General features: G+C 39.3%; 2 protein-coding genes and 2 non-coding genes across 4 annotated transcripts; all 4 read right to left on the bottom strand.

Moving 5' to 3' along the window:
• Positions 1-2356: 2356 nt before the first annotated feature.
• LOC121942524 (carbohydrate sulfotransferase 12-like) lies at positions 2357-12513 on the bottom strand. The gene is made up of 6 exons (XM_042485750.1): positions 12374-12513; positions 8228-8866; positions 7868-8010; positions 4647-4775; positions 4308-4500; positions 2357-3001 (listed from the first exon to the last, which is right to left on the bottom strand). The coding sequence occupies exons 2-6, from the start codon at positions 8753-8755 to the stop codon at positions 2729-2731; spliced, it is 1266 nt and encodes a 421-aa protein (XP_042341684.1). The 5' UTR covers positions 8756-8866; positions 12374-12513; the 3' UTR covers positions 2357-2728.
• A 3810-nt stretch (positions 12514-16323) lies between these two features.
• Positions 16324-26864, bottom strand: eif3ba (eukaryotic translation initiation factor 3, subunit Ba). The gene is made up of 19 exons (XM_042485527.1): positions 26650-26864; positions 24267-24459; positions 24059-24178; positions 23909-23966; positions 23686-23814; positions 23417-23574; positions 22344-22475; positions 21419-21485; positions 21286-21332; positions 20977-21187; positions 20804-20876; positions 20590-20712; positions 20410-20488; positions 20055-20193; positions 19154-19279; positions 18781-18858; positions 18269-18377; positions 18047-18159; positions 16324-16880 (listed from the first exon to the last, which is right to left on the bottom strand). Exons 1-18 carry the CDS (start codon positions 26747-26749, stop codon positions 18059-18061), a joined length of 2043 nt encoding a protein of 680 aa, XP_042341461.1. The 5' UTR covers positions 26750-26864; the 3' UTR covers positions 16324-16880; positions 18047-18058.
• LOC121942712 lies at positions 18975-19063 on the bottom strand. Its single transcript, XR_006105826.1, has one exon. It is a non-coding gene; the product is annotated as a small nucleolar RNA SNORD60 (small nucleolar RNA).
• On the bottom strand, positions 20286-20367 carry LOC121942703. The gene has a single exon (XR_006105819.1). It is a non-coding gene; the product is annotated as a small nucleolar RNA SNORD60 (small nucleolar RNA).
• Positions 26865-27011: the final 147 nt, after the last annotated feature.

Raw genomic sequence — 27011 nt, 5'->3', positions numbered from 1 at the left:
GGTGACGTCAGGAGCGGACTGTCAAGCAGGGAGGGGGGCGAGGACGCTGGTGTGTCTCGTGCTGAGTGACGGCGGGCTCAACCAATGAGCGGGCGGGTTTGGAACAGAAGGGGCGGGGCTATGGAAACGGCTGGAACACGTGGAAACGGACAGCAGGACAGTTGTGAACTCAACAAGAGCGGCTTTTTGTGCAATAGAAAGTGGTGGAGGGCGTCATTGTCTGTTGTTCACTCTCCTTTTACACTCCCCACTGCAAATGCAACTAGCTATACTTTCTCAAGTACTTTGCTGACATTCGATACATACTTTGCTTGAGTATTTCCATTCAATGCAAATTCATACTTCTACTTCAATAATAAATATTTATTATTACCAATATGTTATATTAACCCCTGAGATGTAGTGGAGTAGGGTTAAAAAGTAGAGTGGTATAAAAGAAAATAATCAAGTAAATACCTCAAATTTGTACTTAAATAAAGTAGGCTACTTGATTATATGTAATTATTTATTCTCCACCACTGACTTTCCCCCCAACACATTTCAGAGGAAAACACTGTAGGCCTACTTTTATTTATTATTTTCTGTTTGGCAGATAGTGACATTGCAGGCTAAGAACTACACCATTTTATAAAATATGAGTGATTACTATTGATTTACAGTATATTAAAATTTTATCAAGTGTTTTGGACATTTTATATAATCGATAATACTATATTCCCCTCTAAGATGTAGTCAAGTAGATACAGGCTATACTGTGGCATGAAAAGAAAAGACTCAGGCAGAGTATGCCTACCTCAAATTTGTACTTAAATACAGTAGGTTAGTTAAGTAAATCTAGTTAGTTACTTTCCACCACTGACTTTCCCTTCTCTAATTTCATAGGGATGTTGCACTTTTATTTATTCCCTTATTTTTCATTTGGTAGATGGTGACATGTCAGGCTAAGTTAGACATAATTTTAGAAAACATAATCTATTACTATTTATTGAAGAACATTAAGTTAATTAATAGTAGTTAGAATAGTTAGTTAATAGTTAATCAACTACACCATGTTTTGGATAATGTATATAATAATTATACAATATTCATTATTATCTATATACAGTATTTCCCCATGAGATGTAGTGGAAGTAGAAATACATACAGTGTTATGAAAAGAAACAAATCAAGTAATGTACTTCAAATTTGCACTTAAATACAGTGGGTTAAATTTAAATAGTTACTTTCTACCACTGACTTTTCCCTCACCACATTTCAGTGGGAAACAGTGTACTTTAATTGATTTAAAGGTAGTTAGGTTAAAATGTATGTAATTTTAGAAGATATTATGGATTACTATTGAATGACAATAGGCCTATATCAGGTTTATGCCGTGTATACTATGTTTCAGATATTATAAATAATTATTATGTATTACTGATTATTTACAATATACCCCTTTGAGATGTGATAAGTAGAAATATTACCATGGCTTAAAAAGAGAAGACTCAAGTATCAAGTAAGGTACCTAAAATTTGTGCTTAAGTACAGTGAGTAAATTTAGTTAGTTACAGTAGGTTTTTTTTTTTTTTTTTTTTTAACTTTCATTATGTTTTTTGGGGGTGTTTTTTTAGTGACATTGCAGGCTAAGATTTATGCAATATTCTATTGATTGATTGATACTGATTTGCGGTATATTAAGTTTATATCAACTATATTGTGTTTTGGACATGGTATACTATATCTATTATTAATTATATAATAATTTCCTTTGACGTGTGGGGTAGAAATACATGAAAAGAAAAGAAAGAAAAGTACCCTCAAATTTGTACACTGGTAGTACTTATACAAATGTTAGTCACTTTCCACCACTGATTTTCCCAATACATTTCAGGCTGCAGATTAAGATTAAGTTAGTGACTAATCAAACATTTCCCATAATTGAGCAATAGCTTTGCTTCTTTAGAACCTTCTTGCTTGGTAAACACTCACATCTTCAATATGCCTCAAGTTTGTTTAACTTTTAACTTAAAGTCTCTTGAGATATATTATCTCTGGGGATTTTTGTTAATTATTAGTCACATCCAAGTCTTAATTGAGAATCTCAGAGTTGATATAAATCCTCCAGAGCTACAGAAGACATTATGCAACTATTATACAACAAGGGCTGTGTAGTACTCCCCAGACTATTAAACCGATTCATGTCACGATTATTACCTTCATGTGTAAAATTTGTGGAAGAGCCCTTAACGTAAATATTTTTCATGGAGAACTTCTACCTGCAATTTACTTTTTACATTGTGCTACTGCTGTTTTTGCTTAAGATAGCCTATCCGAGTACTTCTCACACATATGCAGCAAAAGTAGAAAAAGAATGTAAGACATTTACAAAAACACTTTATTTCTCTGTAACACGTTTCCCTTCAGAGAGATGTGAGTCAGCCATTAGCCCCAGTCCATTCCCTTTAACTTAACAAAATACTATTCACAAAATACTATCCAAAGTGCCTTTACATGGGGAAAACAGACTGGGATAATGCAGCTTGTAAGCAGGTGTGCTTTACATATGACATGATGACAACAATAAAATAATACTGGCAGGCACTTCTGTCATTTGAGGTATGCACAAAACAAATAAAACAAACAGCATCATAGACTCGTGTTTAAAGGCATTTGCCGGCTGTGTGCAGGTAGTTGAGCGATGGGCTCTGTGCACAGTGCAGTGCCCAGGCCTTTGGATCGGTGTGGTCTACTGGTGGAGCATGCTGTCAGGTTTGGGATAGCCAAACAGCTCAAAGTCTGGTTCGTACAGCTTGTACAGTTCTCTCCTCATTGCCATGGGAATCTGTCTAAACCAGTCTCTTTCCCAGCTGGCTGCTGTGCGGTTCCGAGCCCCTGAGGGGAAACGTATCAGATGATCCACCTCCAAAAGCTTCAGCAGATGCTCCGCGTCCGTTTCCAGGGTTTCTAATCGTCCAATGAAGTCATACTTCACCTGGCATGGATGGCACAGACGGTACACCTGAAACACACAACAAGCAGGTCTTCAGTTTTTTTGTGACTTTGTAATACCTGTTTGTACTGTGTGTGTGTGTGTCTCTGTGTCTGTGTGTCTTGGCATACATGAAAAGCAAGTCACACAATGTGACTTCTGGTCTGTTTATTACCCAAAATGTTTTTGGCTAAACTGCCCTCCTCAATTACCATATGAATAGCAGAGGTAGAAAATAAAGAGCACATGAAATAATAACACATGAAGTAAAAAGTAAAAAAAAACAAACAAACAAGAAGATAACTGACAAATAGCGGCAGGACAATTTAAGCATTTCACTGCTGGAAAGATGGTCTTTTCATAAAACTGGGCTGTGTTTGCAGGAAGAAAGTACAAATGCTTTTGAAATTGATGCTACATGACAAGAAAAAAAGGAAAAAGGTTGTGGCATTTCCTTTTGCTAAAGAAGCAGAAAACCTACAACTACCACAATGCACTGTGCTGCTCTCGCTGGCTGATGAAGTACTGCGAGCTTGTCCATTTTGATACAGGAGACAATATGTGGGCCAGCTGGTAACAAGCAGTCTTAAAGTTCAACAGTAAGTTAAAATATGTTTCTAAAAACATTTGATATGAGAAAGAGGCACCGCAGTAACAGAATATGGTTTATATTTGAGTACCACTGTTTAAAGTTAAATCTAAATTTGAGAAAGCGTGTATCTCTCTTGAGCCGCTTCTGTACTCTTGGTGTACATGGTAGTGGCCATATGAAAATGTGTATGCTGATAAATCCCAGCATGTACACTAAGGTAAGATTTGTGTCCAACTGTTGGATGCAGTTGAACAGCAAAACAACACAAAAAAGGAGCTTCTCACAGTTACAAAAAGGAGAAAGTCACAGCTCCAACAACAGCTGACAAAACGTAACAGCAGATCACACACACAGATAGAAAGATAATGGTTTTGGTTTTGGTTTATCTGTAAAATATTCAAATTGAAATTGGCCAAGGGTCCAGTGGCACTTGAATCTTTTCTCATTATGACACATCAATTTCTGTATATCAACTGACAAAATAGTGCAATGTCAACATTAGTATACTATGTATGCTTCATAGAATTACTGTAGAAGACTATATAGTATAAATTGAGACACACCACTCACAAAGTGAGATTTTGTCTTTGGCATTAGCAAGAATTCCTTGTTATACTGGTATTTTAAAACAATGTGGAAGTGGAACTGAACCCACAGAAGGGGAGAGTGAGCACACTGCAATCTCATGAAATGCAATCATCTCAGAAATAAGGTTACTCTTACACTGGTGTGTGAGATAAATACCTGCCGCCAGTGTTCGTTGAAGATACTCTCCCTCTCCGTCTCTGGATCCAGCAGGTATGTGATAAACTGCTGAAATGTCGGTTTGATTCCAGCTGCAAACGCCTCAGCCGCTCTCTCGGGCAAACTGCCTGACACATTGCCATAACGACGCAGCATGACAGAACCAAACTGCTTGTAGAAGTCCTCATTTGGCCTTAAAACACAAACAAATGCATGCATTTCAAGAATGATAGGACTGCTGCTTAATAAAAATTGAACCCCAGTCCTCAGCCTCGCCCTCGACTCAAACACTGCCACAGTCACACACCCACTCTGAGTCGCACCATGACAGACACACACCTTCCAAACTTGTTCCTGAAGGCCGAGATTAGACGGACAAAAGGGTCTCGTACAAACAGAAACTTGGTGTAGTGCTGGAGCTTGAGTGCCATCAGGTGGCGAGAGAGAGAACCATAATGGCGCCAAAACCTGGTGAAAGACAAACAACACACAACACCGTGAGCGCAGATCTCGAGTGTTCAGACTGAAATGCTTCTGAGTAACAGTTGTGCAGTCTCGTGCAACACTGAAAATATTTGGTGATGTTACTTAAAGACTTAAAAACAAAGCCAGATCAGCCCTTACAGCTGTCTGTGGTATTTTCTGATAAAAAACAACTTTTGTCATATCTGCTGAAACTGTCACTATATACACGTGGTGTAAAAGTACCATCATGACTGACCTAAAAATCGTATTCCAGAAGTAAGGAATCATGCTTGTTTGGTACAAACCCCAGCAAAAATAGTTCCTCATCATCATATTTTTTTCAGTGAAAATGAAATGCAAAAACTACCATTCCCACTAAAATCAAGACTTACATTGCAATCTCTGTCAACATAATTACAGCATGAGTTTCTGTGCATATCATGAAGTCATAACAAAGTCAATCACAGTTTCTAAAGCAGCTCATGTCGATCGCTGCTCATGAACTGCAGTCAAACTGTCAAACTAGGCAGCGCTGATGAAATATGGGTCAAGATTGTGTTACTGCATTTCCTTTTTCTTGCCTCATATGTATTCAGAAACATATTTTAATGTACTGAGTAAGTGTAAAATGAGAAAGTTGCTCCGGACGGTGGGGGTTGTGGCTCAACTATATTTTCAACATGGCGGCCAGGTCTGTGAGCTGCATTGGATTCCAGCAAATGCAATTAGAGGCAGCAGGAGGAGGAGGGGCATCATTTTTCTCACTGACTATCTGCCTCATGTAATACGGTGGTGACATTTTCAGTTAAGACAGAGAGTTACTTTTATTAAAGCTTCCAACTGTAGCTATTAGAGGAAAAATGTTTTTTGTACATCAGTGCATATACAAAACCTTATGTTTAGATACTCGTATCCAAACAGACGGCTCCTGAGAGGCAGAGAAAGGTCCGTCTGTGCCGCAGCAGCAGCAGCAGTCCCCCCGCCTGTCGTTTCCACTCTCCTCTTCCAAGTGTCAACTCAATAAATAACTCCTTTAGCCCACGGATAGTTTCTCAAACACAGTTTCAGCATAACTGAATATCTAAGTGTAGAGCTGTCTAAAAAAGAAAAGCATGGAGGTCTTTTTATTAATGGCCCTTTGAAAAGAAGTAGAGGGAGAATTGCTAAAAAGAGAATAATTTACAAATCGTGTTTTCTTAAGTTTCTTTAGTTCTGCCTTGACAACCTGATTTATTGGTTGAATTCTCTTTGTTGTCATCGTGAGATGGAGGTGTGTGGTTTGTTTGGCATTCCAGTCTTGTTTAGACACATTTTTTAGTCTCTGTTTTCCATGTTGACTTGTTGGAGAGATTTTTACCGTGTTGTTAAAGAAATTATAGAGGGGGCTTGGTTACTCTGAAGGAATTTGGTTTGTGAAGGCTATGTGCTTTCTTGAAAAGTCATTGTTTTGTCCTGCAACACTGTTCAATGTGTACTGTTGCTGTTGCCCAAATATACCAAGTACAACATAAAATGCTCTTGTTAAGTAGAAAAATAATTAATTTATTGTACAAGTAATACTTGATGCCTCTGCATATAGGTAGCACTCCACATTTTTGCTTGAATGTATATCAAAGGCTGAAGGATCTGTTTCATCCTGTATGCTGCCCATTATTGACATAATTTACATTTTTGTAATGTCATTCTTAATTTTTCTTCAGAAACTGAGGCTTGCCTGGAGGAAGCATTACAGGGGAACACCGTAAATTTAGAATTTCAGCATGTTACTTCCATGGCCTAGGAAAGTTTTATAAATATTTGTGAACAAAAGCCAGAAACCAGAGAAGAAAGTCTTGCTATAGACCCAATGAGCTTTATTCTACTGTAGTGTTTCCAGTTCTGAAACATAAAATGTTTCTATATATTCAGAGCACTCTTCTGGCTGCTCTCGCTGTCATCGAGAACAACTTTCATAATTTTTGTCGGTATAGCTGCTCCAGACATAATACTCTGTGACATCACAAATTTGAGTTTTTGCACTCTAATGTTTGGATTCAGTAGAGAGTTGTTCACGTTTACTAATATTTTTGCACTGTCGTAGATCATAGGAATAACGTATGAATTTTGAAAATGGGCATAGTTTCCCTTTAAGTCCATCATTAGGGCTCCTTGACAGTCTGAGATCTGAATTAACAGTCAGAGACCCCTTAGTTGACTAAGACTCCTTCAAGTTGAGTTTTTTTCTTCCTGTAAGCATGCAGCGTACTTCCAGGGAAATTCTGGTCCAAAATTTAGCTGAAGAGTGAGCGCTCGTCAATTTCAGTACAGTGCCTGCTCTCCAGTACAGGCAGCTGCAGACACTGACGCAGCTTCCCGGACGACCCGTCAGGCTCAGAGATAACGCTCTCTTCCACCTTCTGCTTAGGAGTGGAAAATTAAGAGCTCACAGCAATTTAATAGGACACCATCTCCAGCTTTTCTTTGTTATTCAATGTCAACAAAAAATGTTGCTGCAGATTTCTGATCTATTGTTAGTGCAGTTAGCTTGTTTACTTTAATATCTGATTTTAAGTCACCCTGAACGTTGTGCCAAACCCTGTTCAAACTCTCAAACACTACATGGAAAAAAGGCTGAATAGTCAAATATTCGTATTGAACAGCCCAATCTGATTCCATTGACATCATTTTGCGTTGGGTACAGCCCTACATATCATGCAAGGATGATTTAAAGAAGCTCAGCTCAGAAGTATGTTAAATCGGTACCATTTTTTACGGCTGACTTCATGGGCTCTAATGTCAATGTTTTTAGATTTTAAAAAAAAGTATTCAATAACATTAAGCAAATTATAGAGATTAAAGAGATTTAGTAATTCTCCACCCACTTACTTAGGGATATACTTTAAAATGAATTATTCAAAAAATATTGCAGTGTTATTTCCAAGTGGCTAGTCAGAAACTTCCTCGGGGCTGAGATGGAGCTGGAAGGATTTGGATTTATGAGCGTATTCCAGGCTGTGGCTAACACCTATCCATAAAATATGAATTTAATGGAAAAGTTCTCATCAATTTGTCTCTGTGAGTATTTACATATCTGTGTGTGTGTGTGTGTGTCATACTTGGCAAAAGTTAGGTGTAGAGAGGAGTTGTGTACGAGGTCAGGAGGTACAGCCTCTGGGTCAGTGAAAGGTTTTCCTGAGGAGGGCGAGATCAGAGACTGAGATAGAACCACCATCACTCTCTTCCAGTTGGTGCACGCCACCTGAACAGAGAACAACGGAGGGAAAGAAAAAGGAAAAACAAGATGTTCAGATGTGGGTGTGTACATGTGTTTTGACCAGTTCCAAAACTCTAGAAATTTTTTTTGTCTTTCTTGCTTTTTTTCTTACACTTACATCCAAACACAGTGAATAAGCTCACCACCCACACGCATACCACCGCCCGCATGTTCACAAAAATACACACAGACAAACACACACCTTGGGAACATAGCAGTAGATAATCTGGTGAGTGTCATCCACTATCAGATGATCCAGTTCCCTGTTGGGGATCTGCTCAAATGCTCGAGTCCTTCCAGGGAATTCAACAGCGTCCTTTCCTGAACAAACATCCATGATCCTCTGTTTCCTCGCCTCCTGCTCCCTATCATCCACAGCAGTAATACTCCTCTCCTCCTCATCCTCCCTGGTTTCCTCCTTCCTCTGTTCTTGTTTTTCCACCCCCTCCTCCTCTGTATGCTCCCCAGCTGCTTCCGCTGTCTCCTCGGGGACCAGTGTTGTAGTGGGAGCAGTAGTGGGGATGATGAAGCGCGAACTGGTCAGGGCTCTGCTGGTGGATGTAGAGTGTAAGGGCCCAGTAGTTGTCCGAGGGTGAAGCGACTCGTGTTTGGGGTCCTGCAGCGGGTAGAGGTTGAAGCCCCCGACGTCGTCCCAGTACACGATGATCAGCAGAATCATAAACAAAGACCCCAGAATGAACGCCATCCGTAGACCACGCCATGTTCCCATGATTGCACTTATTCAAGAGCCGTGATTGGTGAAGAAAAGAGGAAGAGGTTATCTTAGCTCCATGGTGACTGTCTATCGCGGAAGGACACACTTCCTGCTTGCTGGCTGCAACTAAAAGAAACAGGAAATGTAACTGAGACCCCGGTTCCGCTTTTACACTTTAAATGAAGTAAAAGGATTAATTAACAACAAACTGATTCATTCTTAGGAAATCAAAGATAATGTGGCATCTTCAGTGGCTCAGCTTCACAAAACACGTACTGGGGTTCACCAGTGTACATATAACATAAGTACACTTACTATGTTTGTACTATGAAGAGCGAAATATCACATTTTATCATCTAATACACTTATTTCACTCCCTGGCTGAAGACACACAAAATACATAATGATCTAATAAATCATGATCTATTGTTACAGTTTGAACTACCCAGTAGTTAAAAAAATAGTTAAAATTAGATCCAGTCTGACCAACTTTTGAAAGAAGAAATGGCAAACATTTTCTTTGAACAAATAAAGGTTAAATTCATGACAAGTAAAATACACCCTTGCTAAACTCAATACACTTAGTAGTTTTGCTGCTAACGCCTTTCTTGATCTTGTATGACCTGTTGCTTGCGGTGGCCAATGCAAACTTTAACTGTAAAGTATGCTGTTTTAGTGACGTTAAACATGGGTTTACTTGTACTACTGTTACACCAAATTATAACTTTTTTTTAATCATTCCATTATTTCTACTTGAGGCCACAGTTAGCACTGGTTCATCATAAACTGATTGGACTCATTTTAGCACTTCAGTAATTATAATCCATTCATAAAAAATTCAGAGACCTTTCTATAGCCTATTAATACTTTTGATATTTTAGGTATATTTTTACCGTTTTTGTACTTAAATTTATTTATATTTAAATTTATATGACATTATGAATGCAGGACTTTGATTTGTAAAGGAGTTTATAATGGGTCTTGCTAAGATCTCCAAACTTCACCCACTACTGGAGTTCCCTGTTTTTGTTCAAAATAAAATTATACCGATATAAGCAGGTCCTTGTATTTAAACTGAAACAATTCTTGATAAGTGTATTTAGACCTCATATGTTATTAAAGAAAGAGTAGATTAAATTCCAAGCATTTTTCATTCAGTTTTCAGCATGGAGGTGGATGAGCCGGTGGCTATAAACCAACAGTGCTAACAGTGCTAACAGTGCTAACAACAGCATCAGTGCTTACAGAGCTAGTAGTGTTAACCTGGGGGTAGAGGGCGGGTGTTACGCTTCTGCAATGACACTGTGGGTCGGGACAGCATTTTCAGCTGTAACCGCTGTAAGATTGCAGTGCAGGGTAGCATTAATTAGCCTGCCATTGGAAAACAGCCTCAACATGCACACACGCCACTGTCTACCTTACCACAACAAAGAACAGAGAAGCTCAGATTACGAAATATTCAGAGGAAGTGGGACTTCATTTTCTGCTCAGCATGCCATTACTCCACTATATGTGTCCGTGGGAAAAAAATTCCAACATAGTGTCCGAAATCTTGTTTGGTTTTCCCTATATAGTGCATTATTTAATACACACTACATAATAAATAGTGAGTGAGTGACTGAGGGGACGGTTTCAAACACAGCTTATGAGTGGCTGGTTGCCAAGGCAACAACAAGCAGCGGCTCTACTTTTCTTACATTCAACGGTTAGGTTAAAACAATAAAAATCAAGATGGCACAAAGTAAACTGAAATGAAATTTAAAAAAAATACAGACATTAAACCTTACACATTATTCAGCTGACTGCCTCACGCATGTATTGTCAGATAAATTTCACAAAACAGCCATTGGGGCATGAGGGCTATCATCAGTGGCTTATAATAATTTCAAGGATGCTAATAATAGTATGTGAGAGCCTATAGTGACATTTTCATGCACCAGAAACAAACATAATAAGCAGTATAAGTCAGCTGACATTTTATGTCTCATAGCGTTAAACACAGAGTGTGAACTCAATGTGATGGGTGCTGTTTTCACTGAAAAAATGCAGAATTAATTGGTGAGTGGGTGGTGTTTATAAATGCCAACACAGTGAATAACACATTAAAGAGTGTGAGCACAGGCTTGGAGCTTACTGTATGAGGAAAACCATTATGTAGGTCTGGTTAACAATTTAATATATAGGCTATCATATATAGACGATCTGCAGAATTTCATCATAATGATGTGATCTCTTTGGGTTATTGTTCTACACTTTTAATCATTTTTAATAGTTCGATAATTTTAAATGCTTATTTTTGTTTGGTTTTGTGTATGAACATTTTAAGAACAATGTAAAAAAAAAAACATAAATAAATAAAAAAGCAATGTAAAGGTCTGTTATTTTATAATAACAGTTACTCAAGTTGTAAAAGTTGGTATGAAAAAAATGTAAGCTAATGATAACATCACTTTCAAAAAGATAACTGCATTTTTGATCATATGCAGGACTGTGACTTGCAGGCTACTGCAATACTTTTATATTTGGGTATTTTTACCTTTAGCTTAATCCAACTTGTGATGGTCATTAGCCATAATGTTTTACCTACCAGATCTTTAACTGAATAGTTTTTAAAGTAGGCCTATGTGCTATAAATGGTTTTGACAGGTGTGAATTTGCCCAGGGGCCGTGGGAACCTCAGGCTCTGCACAGGGCACTCAACTGTCACAGAGGCGTGAACAAACGGGGCTGTGGGGGTGGAGGCAGCTTCAGTCCAGTGCATGCTGCAGGGTTTACACCCCTTATTGTCTGCCCCATAAAACATCTGCTGTCGGGGGAAAATAGTGGAAAAAGTGACGGCCATAATAAAACCAGAAAAAAAAAATCCAGACTCAAAGACAACAAAACAGAAAGTCTTAGGCCTACTGCTCATATTTTTAGAAAATTATTGTTTTTTCTGTGGTGTGTCTTTCCACTAGGTTTTAAATCTAAACTCCACGTTGGCTGGAGGGACCTATTTTAAGAGATTAACATCCACAAACTCGAGTCAGACGAGTCTTGGCACGCGCTGTACTTACACACACACGTGCGCACAGAGGCGCAAAAGAGAGGAAAAAGACATTCAAATTTTCCTATGTGAACTTTAATGTGTCTGTGGAGCTCCATGGCAAGTTTGCGGAGTAAATTTTTATATCACTTGGGTTTTACGTCTTTTAAAATGATGGGTATTTAAAAGGAGATACAAACTGTTTAATTTGAGTTAATATTTTCCTTTTTCGCAGGGAACTTTATATCACCTCCTGCCAATCCTCGATCGGAAAACAACCTTAATTTATACAGCACACAGGTTACAATGTGCCCTTTCACCGGCAGCACCGGACACTGTCTCTCTCTCATTAAAACGGACTTTTACTCCACATGCAGCAGCCGACGACAAAAAGACTGAACTTATTTTCCTCAAATGTCTGCTCCTGTTTTTTTCTCCACACAAACTCCCTCATCATGCTCCCTCTGAGGTGTAAAGAAAGCCCGGTTCTGTTCCCTTTATGCCCTTCACACCGGGAGCATCACGGCGACAATTAAGCCAGTCTGAGCATGAATCTGTCTGTCTGAGAAAAATGCCACAGATGACCGGAATCTTTTGTTTTCTCTTACCCGGCTGATGAGCTCCATGGTGCCGGTCGGACAGCCCTTTGTCGCCTGCTCGGTGTGTCCGTCAGCCCGGTGATGAGACCGCCGGGTGGGCACGACAGGACTGTGGCGGTCTGCTCTCTCCAGAATGAAGCAAAATCTCGCGATATTCGGAAAACCGTCCCCTCCACCTATTCCTCCTCACACACTCTCGTTTTACACACACACACACACACACACACACACACACACACACACACACACACACACACACCACATGCTGCCGGACTAAACCTATGAAACCATAAACCCGTTCACGCCTATGGCACTGGTTTCCAAAATAAGGTCTTGGGACCTGAAGACGACCTCAGAAGGGGGACAAAAAGATCAAAAAGATTAAAAGTTATGCAATACATAAATTAAAATAACAATGGTTGGTCAAATCATTAGATACTTGACAAAGACATTGTAAAAAGAAATATTTAAAAATCAGTAAGTAGAATGAAAATGAGATGTTAGTGAAAAAGGAAGAAAAATGACATAGTAAATAAATTGTAAATCGCAATAAAGGTTAAATTTTTTTTTTTTAAAAAGAAATAGAAAATAAATTGAAACATATGTTTAGATTGAGATTAAATCAAAATTTGAGATATTAAGATATTAATTTAAAAAAATATATAGTAAATGTAATTTAAAAATAAGACAATAAACATTTTATTTATTTATTATTATTACTATTATTTATTTATTTATTAGAAGATAAAATGGAAAGGATATGTTACATAAAAAAAATGAGATTGTAAAGTGTGCTCTCTTCTTTTCTGAACTCATTATGTCAGTCACAAAATCCTAAACGTGGTATCAGCCATGATTCAATGAAGAGCAGTCTCTTAATGAGTATTTATAACATCTTAGAGCTGATGGGGAAATTACAGGGTGGCTGCTGTCTCCACTTCAAAGGGAGCAGGCGGCTCAGCAGCAGTCCACAGAGACCACACAGATCCTGTTACTAAAAAAAGTCAGAAATTTCACTGAAGACATTTTGTCCACAGAGTAGACAGTCTAGGACGGTGCCACATCAAATAAGTTGGCACTTCTTAGCTCCGCTGATTTGTAACTTTTCTTATTAAAGGTCGAGTATTTAGGATTTAGATATCTCGCAGTTATGTTACAGAAGTGAAAACACCAAAAAGGGAAAGGGTCTTTGAGAAAGGCCCTTTCTAGAGCCAGTGTTTGGTTTGTCCGTTCTAGGCTACTGTAAAACAGCATGACTCCATACATACATTAACTCTTTAGGTTAATGAGGTAAAAGATCTCTGCAGCCTAGAGTCAATATAGAGTGGAACATCACTGCCTGACCACACATTTCCATTAAGGATCAACTAATGAACTGAAATGAAGCTGGCACATCAAGAACTAACTGTTCCCTGTACGCCGAGTCTCTGCAGAGCCGGTAAAAACAGTGACACAAATGTTTAATATGAAATGCCCAACTGTGCTGTAATTATGGACACGGGTCAAACCAACCTGCTAGAAAACGTCTCAACAGAAGTCTTCAGAACAGTTTATTTGTCCTACAAAAAAAGAAATTATACTGTATTTAACTTTCCACAAGCAGACTAAATGACTCGTGAGTCACTGTAGGGATGGCTTGATAACTTTACCAGGAAGACATTCACCTTAATGACAGGCCAGCTGTCCAGACAAAAAAAAGAGGACCCCATCATCTTGGCTGCTGACATTTTTCAGGTCCACAAAATACACAGCAGATATGAGGCAGAGAGTGACCTTGATTTACAAATATTTTGAACTATGGTGAGAGATAGAAATATTAGAATAATTCGAGCAGAGAGAAATTTCCCCGTAAGCACATTTCAGCTGCAATTTAAGGTATAGTTGCTCAAAGTGCAGCCTGTGGAAACATTTCGTGCAGTCCCTGAACATGTCATGAAATGCATACATTAGATTTGATCATCCGCAGTTCATTTCAGCACTTTTAATTTCAGTTGTTCAGGCCTCTCTGATTAAGAGTGACAACTCACATGAAGATACTGGTTGGATGGAAACTAGTGGTATCTCACAAGAGTCACAGTATTATGTTCTTTTATCAATGCTAGTGCTGTCAGCTAAATCTAGCCATTTAGTTGGATAACTCTGCAGTTACACACACACACCTGGAGCGACATCACTTTTGTTGCGCTGCAATCAGACATCTTTCACAAGTATTTAAACCTTTGAACCCTGAGCAAATTGGTATGATTCTTTCAAAAACATGGAGGAATGAAAGGCAATGAGCAACTTGGCAAGAAACAAATTGCGAGAAATTACTAGAAGACAGAAAATTACTTTTTTAAATCTATGGAAACATGTCTTGGGGAAAAAGAAAAAAGCTACATTTTAATTATCATAATTACATACTTAAAATTCTGTTACAGAATCATAGTTTTAAGCACTTTTCTTCAAGTCTTGTTTGCCTTGTTTTTTTTTTTTTTTTTTCTATTTCATTTTTTTCCCTTCTTTCTGCCCCCAACTAATTATCATGTAATCTTTTTTGTACTTTTGTTACTAATTTCTTGCTAGTTTGGCCATTTCTTCTTTCATGGCTCACTGCCTTCTTCTCATTTAAAATAAGACAGAAAAATCTAGCCAATTAGCTCAGGATTGAAAGGTTAAAGGTAAAGCTAATGTACAGGAATTAGTGGCATCTAAGTGTGAAGTTAGAGGGTGGCAGCCAACTGAAACTTCTCTCGCGTGCTGAGAATAAAAGTAAACTACAGTGGCTGAAGCAAAAATGCAACTGGCCTATCTAGAGCGTTTGGTTTGTCCAGTCTAGGTTACTGTAGAAACATACAAGATGAGCCACTCTTTATGTAGATATAAATGTCTCAGAGGTAATAAAACCACAATTCTTATTTTCAGGTGATTGTACACTGAGGAAAACATACCGTACTTATGAATATTTAATATCACTTCTGCCAACAGATACACCTAGACCCTACACACTGGACGTTTGATGTGGAAATGAGATGGAAAAGCCACCACAGAAATTAACCCTGTATGGTTGAAGGAGCAAATGTCAGGAAAAATGGATCGTCATAATCTGGGGAAAATAAATTCATCTGCCTTATGTCTAAACAGGTGAATTCTTTGCTCACAGAGTTCAATGTTAAACGCCATTATGAGATCAATCAGAAATCCTCAAACTTCCCGTGTGGTCAGCAGTGTTTGTTGCTTCAGTGCAGACAACCGAGTTAACTTAGTTAACAAAGTTAACTTATGAACTGTATTTTGTTGTTTATTTTTATTGTCTATATAGCTTTTGCATAGATTACATTTATTAATTAGTTATTGGCCGTTTCCTAGCAGAACTTTTGTTGCACATGCAGTGGCGTGGTAAGTGTGGTCGTGGTAGGCTCTCCAGCGGTCAAATATGGCGGTGAAGCATCATGCGCCATAAATGACCGCGCAACAGCAACACGCAAGAAACTCTTACACAGAGCTGAAATAAATTGTGCACTTGTCACATTGCAACTTGTGTAGTTACAAATGGCTGAAAGTGACAAGTAGTGTGAAGGCAGTTTGAGTCGTCAAAACACAAGAAAAGCGCTCTACAAGTGCAAGTCCACTTACCATCCAACTGCAATAAATAAAGTGTCATACTGGCTTTTGTTGTCGTTTTGTGCGTGTAGTGTTTTCATCACATGAGGAGCTCAGCCCCTGCTCTTATCCACACACAACACAGTGGAGAATTTACAATGGTTGCCCTAGTTACATTGCTGTACATGAAAGCTTTGCTGGATAAAACACAGATAATTATATTTGAGACGGGATTGGGACATCTCTAACTTAAACGGTTAATTATGAAAATTGTTGGCCATGTTAGTCATGCTGGATTTCAGTTCCAGGTCTGAATGGACAAAATAGCAGATGATTCATTCTGCAATAAAGAAACAAAAACACTAAATCGGTTAGTATTGTGTTTGAATGTTTATTTAAAGTTATTCCCACTGCGCACCCCCTCCCTGTGTGAAAGCCTAGTCTGAAAGGAGGAGGATACAGGCCACTATAGCGCCACATCAGCACATTAATACAGAAGGCTACTTGTTTAGTCACAACACCTTCACCCTCCAATGGTTTGGCACTCTGTGCTGCCCTGTGATAACACACTAGCATGGTGAGGCTAGTTCATAAAACAACCCCTGGAGAAGGTCCGATAAGAAACGGGGCTGAGATTAGACAGTGAGTGACTCCAATTAGTGAATAGAAAAAAATGAGGCAGTTCTACTGAATATCAAGTTCCACAGAGAAAAAAATAAAGGGGCGGATGATGCTGAGAGACAGAGAGAAGATATCAAATACAAAGAATCCTCTCTTGTCTTGATGTGGCTGCTGATCCGCAAGGCGTGCTTTGATGATGTCACTAAAGTTGAAAGTTGAGGCCCGTGAAGCCCAAAATTCACAGCGTGGTCTTTGTCCTTCTCCAATCAATGACGCAGTTCCTCTCTCCTCCTTCCACACAAAAACGGATGGACTGAGAGAGAGAGAGAACATTACGATACATACAGATCAATAATGCTTATATGGATTTCTATTTCTGGTTATTTATATAAGCAAAATGAAATAATACACCAACAAAGGTTGTCAATGCTAATGGCTTAATCCATTATGCAAGGCAGATGCAGGAACATGACTATTTCTCCTCGATGTGGTAGAATAATGGAGCGGTGCTGGAATGAGTCCTGAAACCTGAGTGAACATTTTTGCACATCTTTCTGATGGCTTTTTTGAATTTTTGGATTTTTGGTTAGATGCCTGAATTTAGGTCTGTAGTTAACACAAGTTTAAGAGACTTTCACGTTTTGTTTTTGTTTTTACAATATAAAATACGTCAGTCAATACCAGCACAAGTTGGTTGCTAACGAGTGACTAAATGACAACACAGAACATCATCACGTCGGACACTGCTCGACAGCCTTGTCACGGCGGTGACATCAAGTCATATGAATCTTGTGTAGTTCATTTATAGCCTGTTGGCTTTTTACTTTGGGTGATTGCATTTATGCTCCAAAACTCATAAAAGTGGGGTTCATTTGTCAAGATCATCTTGCTTAACAAAATGTGTAATTTCATAAACGTTTGTTTGCAACAGAGCTTATGTTCTGCAATAATCCAAAATTTCATTGGCTTTTGGATGAGGAAACCAGGGAAACAACAACGTCCGTATTGGCCTACAAAAAACTCTTCGGTATTTCTCTTTGCATACGCAGAACATGAACAGCTTTCATTCACAGAATTCAGCAGCTGCATGAGGAATGAATGAGCTGGCGCACAACGGTTACAGAATCCAGCCGCTTTCCATTGAATACATTGACATTTTCACTGAAAGACACTGTTGTTGAGATTTACAGCTGCTTTTTCAGAGCAGCACAGCGTAAAACACATTTGCCCCTTTTGTATCTAGAACGTGGAAGAATTATCACCTCAAAACTTTCAAACTAAAATTATCTACAAATACAAACAGGGATAAATAAGATTTTTTTTTTTGTAATTTGGGTGATATGACCCTTTACCAGGAGCTAAATATGCAGTTATGACAGAAACATCCACTGACTGGGAGCTACACAATGACACAATTTAGAAATCAAGTTTCTCTAATATGTCCTAATTGTGTGTTGGAAATATCAAACTGTGCGTTACCTGCGTAGGGGACTACAGATCTCCAAGGGGAATGATTTCTTCGTTGATAAAAAACTCAATGGTCTCCTCTTCCCAGTCGTCCACATTGCTGTCCAGCTCATCGGTGTCCACTCCTGAAGGACAGACAAACAAATGTCAGCGATTTTCTGAACTAAGGACAAAGACCGCAGCGACACCCAGGCAAAAGGTTCAGGAGAACAAAACACAAGAGAGAAGTCCGACCTCCTCTGAGCTCGAGGCGGATGCTCTTCTGTTCCAGATAGGTCTGCTGTGCTGTCTCCCTGTAGCGACGGTAGTCCTCCATCATGGACCTGCGCTTGTCCACCAGCTCCTACTCAAAAAAAAAAGACACATAAAACATTTAGCTTCACAGAACAGTATGTTTGGGATTGTAAACATGCAGCTTGTATCACTTTTTTTTTTTACTTATTTCTTTCAAGTGTTAAGGGGATCAAGCCATTATTTGTTTATCTCTAGTATGGAGACTCAAGAGAGGCTGAATGTCTTCACAAGAGGCACAAAGATTATTGAATCATAACTAATAATCTGCTTTATCACACTTTAACATACTGTATGTAAACACTTTGAACTGGATGACGAGGGAGCATAAAATATGGAGAAGGCTGAATTAGTTGTGAGAGCATAATTCCAAACAAACTCAACTTAACGAAAAGGTAAGATAGATGTGAAAAGCCTGGAATAGTAAAAAAAAAAAAAAAATGAACAGGTCAAACCTTAGAAGCCTTGGACTGGCTCAGACGATCCTTCTGCTCAAAGATCTTGGAGTATTTCTTAAGGTCCTTCTTGATCATCTGCAAGAAAAAGATGGATATTTACAACAAAGAAAGGTTTCACAGCCACAAATCAAATATGTAACATATACCATTTCAAGTATTCATTGAACCAGGATGCAGGATTTTGCAGTTGTGAGCCTCAGATCAGAGTTGGAATCAGGAGCCGTGTGTGCAGCTCTCATATGAGGTGTCAGAAAAGTTATTTAGTTTATCATCACTGGCTCCACACACTAACACACACACATACATATACATATACACACACACACACACACACACACACACTCAGAGAGAGAGTTAGATAAAACTGTACCTTTATCTGGTCCGCGCTGAGCAGGGTGGGAGGTCTGGGTCTCCAGAGCAGCTGACAGAATCTGTCCTTGTTGTTCTTCTGAAGAAGACGTCCCTGGAACGTCCACAGCCAGTACGCATTGTCCACCTTGAAACACAAAAAGAGGTGTGGGAAAAGAGTGCAAGTTTAGTACGTATTTCCATACATCAACAGTGACAGGTGTGGGCGATATGGCCATAAAATAATATCACAATATCTCAGGGCATTTTTGCAATAATGACATTCTTGATTATATGGAAAAAATACTCCAAAATAATTTATTATTAATTTCAAAAACATGCATTTGCAGCTAAATAAATAACTAATTAAAACGTTTCTACAAACCATTCCTTCTTTCTTTAATTGGAAAAATCCAAACAGTTGAGCTTTTTTTCCCCCACTCTGCCATTTCTTCTCTACTCTCCCCCCTGACCATCAGACCCCCATGGCGGAGGAGGGGGAGGGAGAGACATTGTGCTGCTGCCAGAGAAGCTGCCAACTGACTTTACTCTGAGCGGTAAGTTGCTAAAAGAAACTGAAAGTCCCGGGATATTCATAAAACATTCAGTGCTTTAGTCTCTGAAGCCCAGGTCCGACAACGCCACAGATTTCACATGACTGTTGTTGCTCCCGTTTCTGGAGCTCACTCCTCCATAGTGGAGCTGGCAGCAACGATCTTTCAGCCTGTGCAGAGTGGTATGAGCTTATTATGTCAGCAAGTTGAAATACTGATACTGCCAGTATCAAAATATGATTTTTTCTAATCATATCAAACCAAATACCGCTATTATTGTGAATGATATGACACGACGCTAAACTGCGAATTGGTCTGGCAGCGAAGAAAAAGACAAAAGCATTTGTGGCATCAGGGAGCAGCACGTACCTTGTGGCTCCACCAGGAGACGGAGGTGACGACATAGCGACCAGTTGGGTCCCACTCTACGTCAGAGGCCATGTAGTGCTCTGCTATGTTCATCATGGTGCAGTCTGACGTGTCGACAAAGGCAAGAGCTCCATTCATACTGCACACACAGGAAAAGAGATTATACACACACACACACAAAAGATGACAATCATCTGACCTAACACACACAAGTGCGATTTGAAATACTGTAAGCCTCAGATCAGAGTTAGAATCAGGAGCTGAGCTCTCATACGAGGTGTCAGAAAAGTTATTTAGTTTGTCATCAGTGGCTTCTTGTTGCTGTCAATCACGCACACGCACAAACAAAACTGACCTCCTGAGTCCAGCCAGCACCAAAAACTGTCCCTGGGGGCTCCAGAAGATGCTGTTGGCTTGCTGCTTGTCAAACATCTCTTTATGAAAAAAGGACAAAAAAAAGTGTCACATTACAAGGTCCCAGACAGTGCCACACAGTCTCAACAGGACAGTTACTACGTCTGTCCTATCAACTCACTTGTGAGCTCGATCTTGCCGTTGTTTTTGACATGATAGAAGGAGACATTGATTCTGGGAGACTCTCCGTGGAGAACGGCGAACTTGCTGCCGTTGGGTTCCCATGCAAATGCAATGATGCTTTCTGGAAAGACAGAAACACAACAAACAACGGATCAGGCATTTCTTTTCTATTTAAACCATGAAGTTAATTTCTGTGTTCAATATATTCTTACCCTTCATCTCCACTACATCAACAGGAACCTGCTTCTCCCTCATGCGGAAGATTTCAAAGTTAGTGACCACACCCTGAAAAAGATTGAGAAATTAATTTAGTTTTTTGTTTTTTTGTTTTTTTTTTTACCAGTGAGGTCTCAGTTGTTTCCCCTCTTTCTCTCTACCGGTGTACCTGTGTTCCTTTAGGAGTCCTGTCCACTTTCACACACAGGTAATCTCCATTTCTCTGCCAGTGCAGTTTGCAGTCAACGACATTGAAGAGATTGCGGACGCGGATCTCCTGACGGGATGGCATCTGCATCAGAGTCACTCTGGCTGGGATATCTTTGTCCTCAGGTACCCAGAATGCTATGATGTTGTCACCAGGAGACCATGAGAAGTCCCTGTAGATACACAAACACACAAATTATTATCAATATCTCACCATTTAAAGAGTGGAAATAAAGAAACAAATCATAAAAGCATCATTGAGGCCTCTTACTTGATCCCGCTGATCTTAAGACTCTTCTTGTCGAGCAAGCCCATAGACTGAAAAAAGTCAAAGCATTGCTTTAATGTCACTTTTACACTTCGCATAAATACAGCTACTTGTTTTTTTTGTTAAGTGTACTTACTGGAGTCTCATAGATGCTCAGTGTATCTGTGGTCATCCTGGCAAAGAACTTCCCATCATGGCTCCATCTGAATATAAATATGCTCCATTATAATCGAGTTTAGACTTAAACGTCCCCAAGGGGAAATTCCTTTCCACAGCATTACACACATCAGACAACAGTACACACTCGGGCCTGTTCAGTGAGGCCTATTGTTTAAGCCGGCTATGGCTGTGGGGATTAGGCTTTTCCCAAAGCGAGCCCCGATGACCCTCAGTGCTCTCTACATGTGCCCGGAGAGCAACAGGGTAAGGGTTCATTTATGCTCAACATTAGATATGTAACACGGAGACAGATGGACTTTCTTGTCCGTACTCTGCGTTCATGTTGTTCATATTTGGGCACGTTTTCTAAAAGCTTACAGATGCAACAGCGCAGTGGTGCCAGAGTAGGTAATTTTAAGTGAGATACGACAGTGGCTGACAACAAAGACATTTAAAAAAATGATGGAACAGAACAAATTAGTAATATAGTGAAAACAATTCTCAGTCCACGTCACAACGTTTTATTTCATGGCCTCACAGATCACTGCCGCCTACAATGCTACCTCTGTTGAAAGGCACATTATTGCAACCTCCTACACTGTTGCCTTCATTGCTGTTGTCAGAAACTTTTGATTCTTCCTTTTACTGACATCTATTGGCTGTGTCTATGTTATCATAGAAGTATCAGTGACGTTTGAAACAGGCGAATCTATTTTTGTACGTAAAGGGAGTATAAATGACCTTTAAGTTGGTACATTGAGTGTGTGTGTGATGTTCTAATGTGTGCAGTGGCCTTAATGTTTGCCTCTGTGAGGTGCTCTCCCTGCAAGAGCAGCAAATGTGAAAAAACAACAACAACAATGAAGCAAATGAGATTTTGACAATGAGGGAGAAAAACTGACTTGAAGATGGGCCAGTGTGCAGAGCTCTCGCAGTGGAAACCTCTCTTCTTGTGTCCAGTCAGAATGTCCCAAATGATGATGGCCTGTGGGTCCTCCTTGGTGTCCATCAATGGACTGAAAGTCACCACATACCTGGAAGGTATCACAGCCACACATGGAGCTTTACATGGCTCAGAAATGACTCTGTTCATCTAAACATCACCCATCCTTTATCAATAAGATTATCTTAATAGTTTTAAACCGGGATCTTCAGTAATCAAGTAAGAAGTGCATGATTTAGTTTTTTACAACTGTTTCAATGTTTCAGATACATATTTTAACATTTGGGGGTAAATAATCAGCGGATGCATAAAAATTAAGAGGCCATGTTTATGGGGGTCAGACAACATAACTGGGACATCCCTGTTTTATTGCAAGCCATTTTCCTTAAAAGAATATATTAAAATCCCCAGTTTAAATACCCAATTTTTATACCTATGTATTGTTTTTATACTTATGTATATAACCTTTTTATGTGTTTGCTTGTCTGTGAAGTTTCTGTATACTGTATGTACCACTGGAGACACCAAATCTCATTGTACAGCTGTGCAGTGACAATAAGGCACCAATTGACTGGTTAAAAACCAATCTGCACGTCTCTGCAACATCAAAAGAAAAAATATATATATATAATGTGACTCTATTTAAAGATCTGCATTTCTCTTTTCAGCATGAGTCATACTGACCAAATTTTATAAGAAAAAAAAATTGACTAATAATAAAATATTACATATTGTCTAAAGTTGTACAGTTTTTATAAGCAACTGGTATCCAATTGACCAGCAGCGATAAGTCAGTGGGAGGCTATGTTTATGTGGATTTCTTTTTTTGGATGTTACAGAAGAATCATTTCATCATTACAGTTGAATTCAAACAGTTACATTAGAATGACTTCATCAAACAGTGCATCCATTTACGATCACTCAATAACGCTTGAAGCTAATGCTTATACACACACAGTAAAAGCGCTTCATCAGGTAATGATTCCTACTGCAAAATGTCAATTAGTACTGCTAAGCAGAAATATTGATTACCTCTCACATGGTGAGAAGTCGATGAGGGACACGCCCTGATGGCTGAACCTCTGAATCTGTTTGAACTTCTCGCCGCCCCACAATGCAATGCCCCGCTGATGGAAGGTGGCCAGGTAGGTGCCTTTAGGAGACCAGCGCACGTACGTCTCTGTCCAGCGCTGAAATCGAGACACAAAAAAATCTTACACATCTGCAAGCAAAACAATACTGTTCAATGACATTTAATATCTCCAATAACCACACGTTTCAAAGTGTGATCAACTACTTACTGCTCTCTCTTCAGCTATTATTGGTTCTTTAGCATCGTTGGAGAAAATGGCGGTCCTCTCTCCAGCTTCGTAGATCACGCTGTACTGGTCCCGGCAGTCTGGGTCCTCAATCCAGTGACGCATATTACCCTGTACAGACAAAACATTAAGGCATATTAATTTGTTGGAGTACAAAACTACTTAGAATTACATTGGAGAAAAAAACAAACAAAACAAAACTCACAAAATCTTTGAAAGGCTGCTTCTCTGGAGTTTCCCACTCATCACTGATGTTCATGTACCTGGAGAAATAAACAAAAGGAATGAACGTACTCATCTCACACATATCTGCCTTCAAATTTACTGCATGCCTTTTAAGACACGGCACACTCACTTGTCAAAGTCAGTGAAGAGGTTGACCCTGAATGTGTGTTGTTTGTCGAGTTTGTATCCATCTGCGTTCTTTACTGCCTCGAGGGCCTGGCTAGGACCAGCATACTCCAAGAAAATGTACCTGTGTGAGACAGGGGTTTGTTTTACATCCTAAATTCAACATTAAAGCAAATACACAGCATTAAAAGACTAGAGAGCAAATCACATACCCTTTGGTCAAACCATCAGCCTCTGGATAGAATTCAGTGGTGATCTTGCCGAACTTGGAGAAAATCTTGTGTATGACATTCTTGAGTTTCTCCAAACGCTCTGGGCCCACCTGAGGGACGTTGTCCACCACCACCACCGAGTCTATGCCGTCAGCCTCCTGGGGCTTCTCCCTCAGGATGTCATCCAGGAGCTCTGAGGAGATGAGAGAGGAGGGTGGGAAGATATGGGAGACAAATAGGAATGTTAGTCACTTATCTGATCTCTCTGTATCAGCCTGGGCTTCTAAATACATGTTGATGCCATGATAACTTTTAATTCAAACTGCAATGAGAACACTGCCTTCATTTTTGGACATCATGGGCAAAATTGTTATCAGTACTTTTTATTCCCTTCATTGAACAATACAGTACACACAGGGAAACGTGGGGAGAGAGTGTATCAGAATCAGAATCGGGTTTTATTGCTAAGTAAATTTACATGTACAAGGAATTTGAATTGGTGTTTTGGTGCAAACAATTAACATAAAGGAAGAATAAAAATAGCACATTTAAATAGAATAAGACAAAAGATAAAAAAAATATAGAAGCAATATAAAAATATAAAACATAGAATATAAAAGACACAAGATGTATATTCAAAAGGTGCAATGGAGGAATTGCACAGTTGTGCAGGGGTTGAAGTTGCAGTGTAAATATTTTTAGTCTGAATAAATGAACCTACAGTGTGCAGTATAAAGAAATCCAGTCCAGTGTGCGTTAATGTAATGCATAAAAACTGATTCAGCCTTACATTAATATAATGTTCTCATAATATAATGTTCCGTACCCACAGAAAAGGTCCTTAGCTTGAATTGAATCAAGATATACCTTTTTGATCCCCAGTGGAGATAATCAGAAATAATAGCCCCAGCAAAAGTGCCACCTCAACATATCACTCACTAAATTTCCATTTTTATCTATAGCCCCAGTTGGCAGGAGGTAAAGGGTGGTATACTATGAAAATAGTATTAAATAGCCAAAATATTCTGACTTTTGAAAAAAACAGTAGCCTACTGCATTCTTTTGCCACTTTAACAGGTACGCCCTGTTTAAACTATTGTAGTGGTTCTCAAACTGTGCGGTGGGCTCCTCTGGGGGGGAACAGAGCCGCTGCAGGTGGGGCATGGATGACTGCAGGAAGTGAAATTAAGCTGAATAAATATACTCTTGTAGGGAAAATGAAGAGTTGGCTGATGCTATCATACTAACCTTAATTTCACAAAAATGATAACGGATTTTTTTTTTTAAGTTTCTTCCTAAATTATAGTTTATGATTAGCAACTGATGCCCTTGAATATATTGATTTGCACCTATTTGCACCTTATTGTTAGCTTTTTTTAAAATTATATTTTGCACATAACTATTGCTAGTTCTTATATTTTGTTCCTTGTTATCTAGTTCTATATTTATTTAAAAATTGCCATATAGTGTATTTTATAATCACTACACATATGGCTTTTTCTGCTATGTTATTATAGTCCTTGTATACCCGTGCTTGGTATCTGCACTCTTCTAACTTTGTATTGGCAGTAGTGTGTGGTGTTACTGGCTAATATTTATTTATACGGTTATGTGTTTTCAATTAATCTACCCACATTGTTATAGGAGTGCACAAAATATCTACGCAGCACAAGCTACAGACTCCACAAAGGCCATAAAGTTAAATCAACACCTCTCATGCAACAGTATGAACAAAACCTGAACATTACATTTTTCACATGGGCTGATTTTCATGAAGGGCTGTTGAATTAGACTTCTCTGATTTAATCTGGGTAGTCTAATACACTGTCAACTGGATCTAATGTATCATTCATTCCGCTGGTGTGTCATTTTCTCACGTTTTATTTGCAGACCTGAGGCACATATGGATCACCTCCCCTGCTGCTCTGCGTTAGGATTAATGTTACACTGATGAAAGATATCTCATGTTACCGGCTGATTTATCCAAATCAGAGTGCAGCTTCACACTGGTGATCTTGTCCTTAATTATCCACTGGCTAGTAAGTACTAAAAAAATTTTAATTGGTACAATTTGTCCCTGATTACATTTTCTACGTTAAATGTCAGGCCACAGTGAGAGGCAGTTGGGGTGAGGCTTCAACGGTCGTAAAATGTCTGAGATAACACCGATTAATGTTAGCTGATGTTGGGGATGTGTCTAAAGAAAATGGTGATGTATCCGTTTTATTCATGGTTACAAAAACGTATAATTTAAACACTATACACCATAATGCAAAGTGACATGCTAACTAGCTTTGTAGCATCTACAGCACCGTTGGTAGAGCTGTTAAGCTAACTGTTAGCAGCAGGCCAAAAAGCCGGCGCGTTTCCTGCTGTCGCTCACCCTCATCTTCGACGTCATCCTCGAAGTCCTCTGGGTCGCTGAAGGAGGGCTCCTCCTCTTCATACTCTGGGTCGTCCACCATATCCACCGTGTCTTGCATTTATCAGCTACTACGAGACAGATTTCTCGCCACTATGGAGCAGAATCCCAAAAATTAAGAGGCTGACGGTCCTCGGCCGGTGCGGCACCATGTGCGATTATGCGAAAATGGACGATATGACGGAAACGGAACTGGCTAGGCGGCAAGGGCGCGCTGCGGTGAAAAATTAGAGCTGTAGAACATGCAGACCGGTGATATGTGGCGCCTACACGTGGAATTAACCCCATCTGCAAGTTTATTTATCAGATAAAAGTGCAGGTGC

The sequence above is a fragment of the Plectropomus leopardus genome, chromosome 4 (assembly GCF_008729295.1).
Source record: "Plectropomus leopardus isolate mb chromosome 4, YSFRI_Pleo_2.0, whole genome shotgun sequence".
NCBI classification, from domain to species: domain Eukaryota; kingdom Metazoa; phylum Chordata; class Actinopteri; order Perciformes; family Serranidae; genus Plectropomus; species Plectropomus leopardus.
The sequence above is the reverse complement of the archived record's forward strand: the minus strand, read 5'-3'. Positions and strand labels throughout refer to the sequence as shown.

Coding starts and splice junctions, on each gene's coding strand:
- eif3ba (XM_042485527.1), bottom strand. CDS start 26,749: ATGCAAGACACGGTGGATATGGTGGACGACCCAGAGTATGAAGAGGAG. Junction 20,877..20,976: donor GGACTCCTAAAGGAACACAG/GTACACCGGTAG, acceptor AATCTTTTTCAG/GGTGTGGTCACTAACTTTGA. Junction 20,194..20,409: donor GTGCTGGCTGGACTCAGGAG/GTCAGTTTTGTT, acceptor CTGTGTGTGCAG/TATGAATGGAGCTCTTGCCT.
- LOC121942524 (XM_042485750.1), bottom strand. CDS start 8,755: ATGGGAACATGGCGTGGTCTACGGATGGCGTTCATTCTGGGGTCTTTG. Junction 8,011..8,227: donor TCTACTGCTATGTTCCCAAG/GTGTGTGTTTGT, acceptor TTCTCTGTTCAG/GTGGCGTGCACCAACTGGAA. Junction 4,501..4,646: donor TTCAGGAACAAGTTTGGAAG/GTGTGTGTCTGT, acceptor TTGTGTTTTAAG/GCCAAATGAGGACTTCTACA.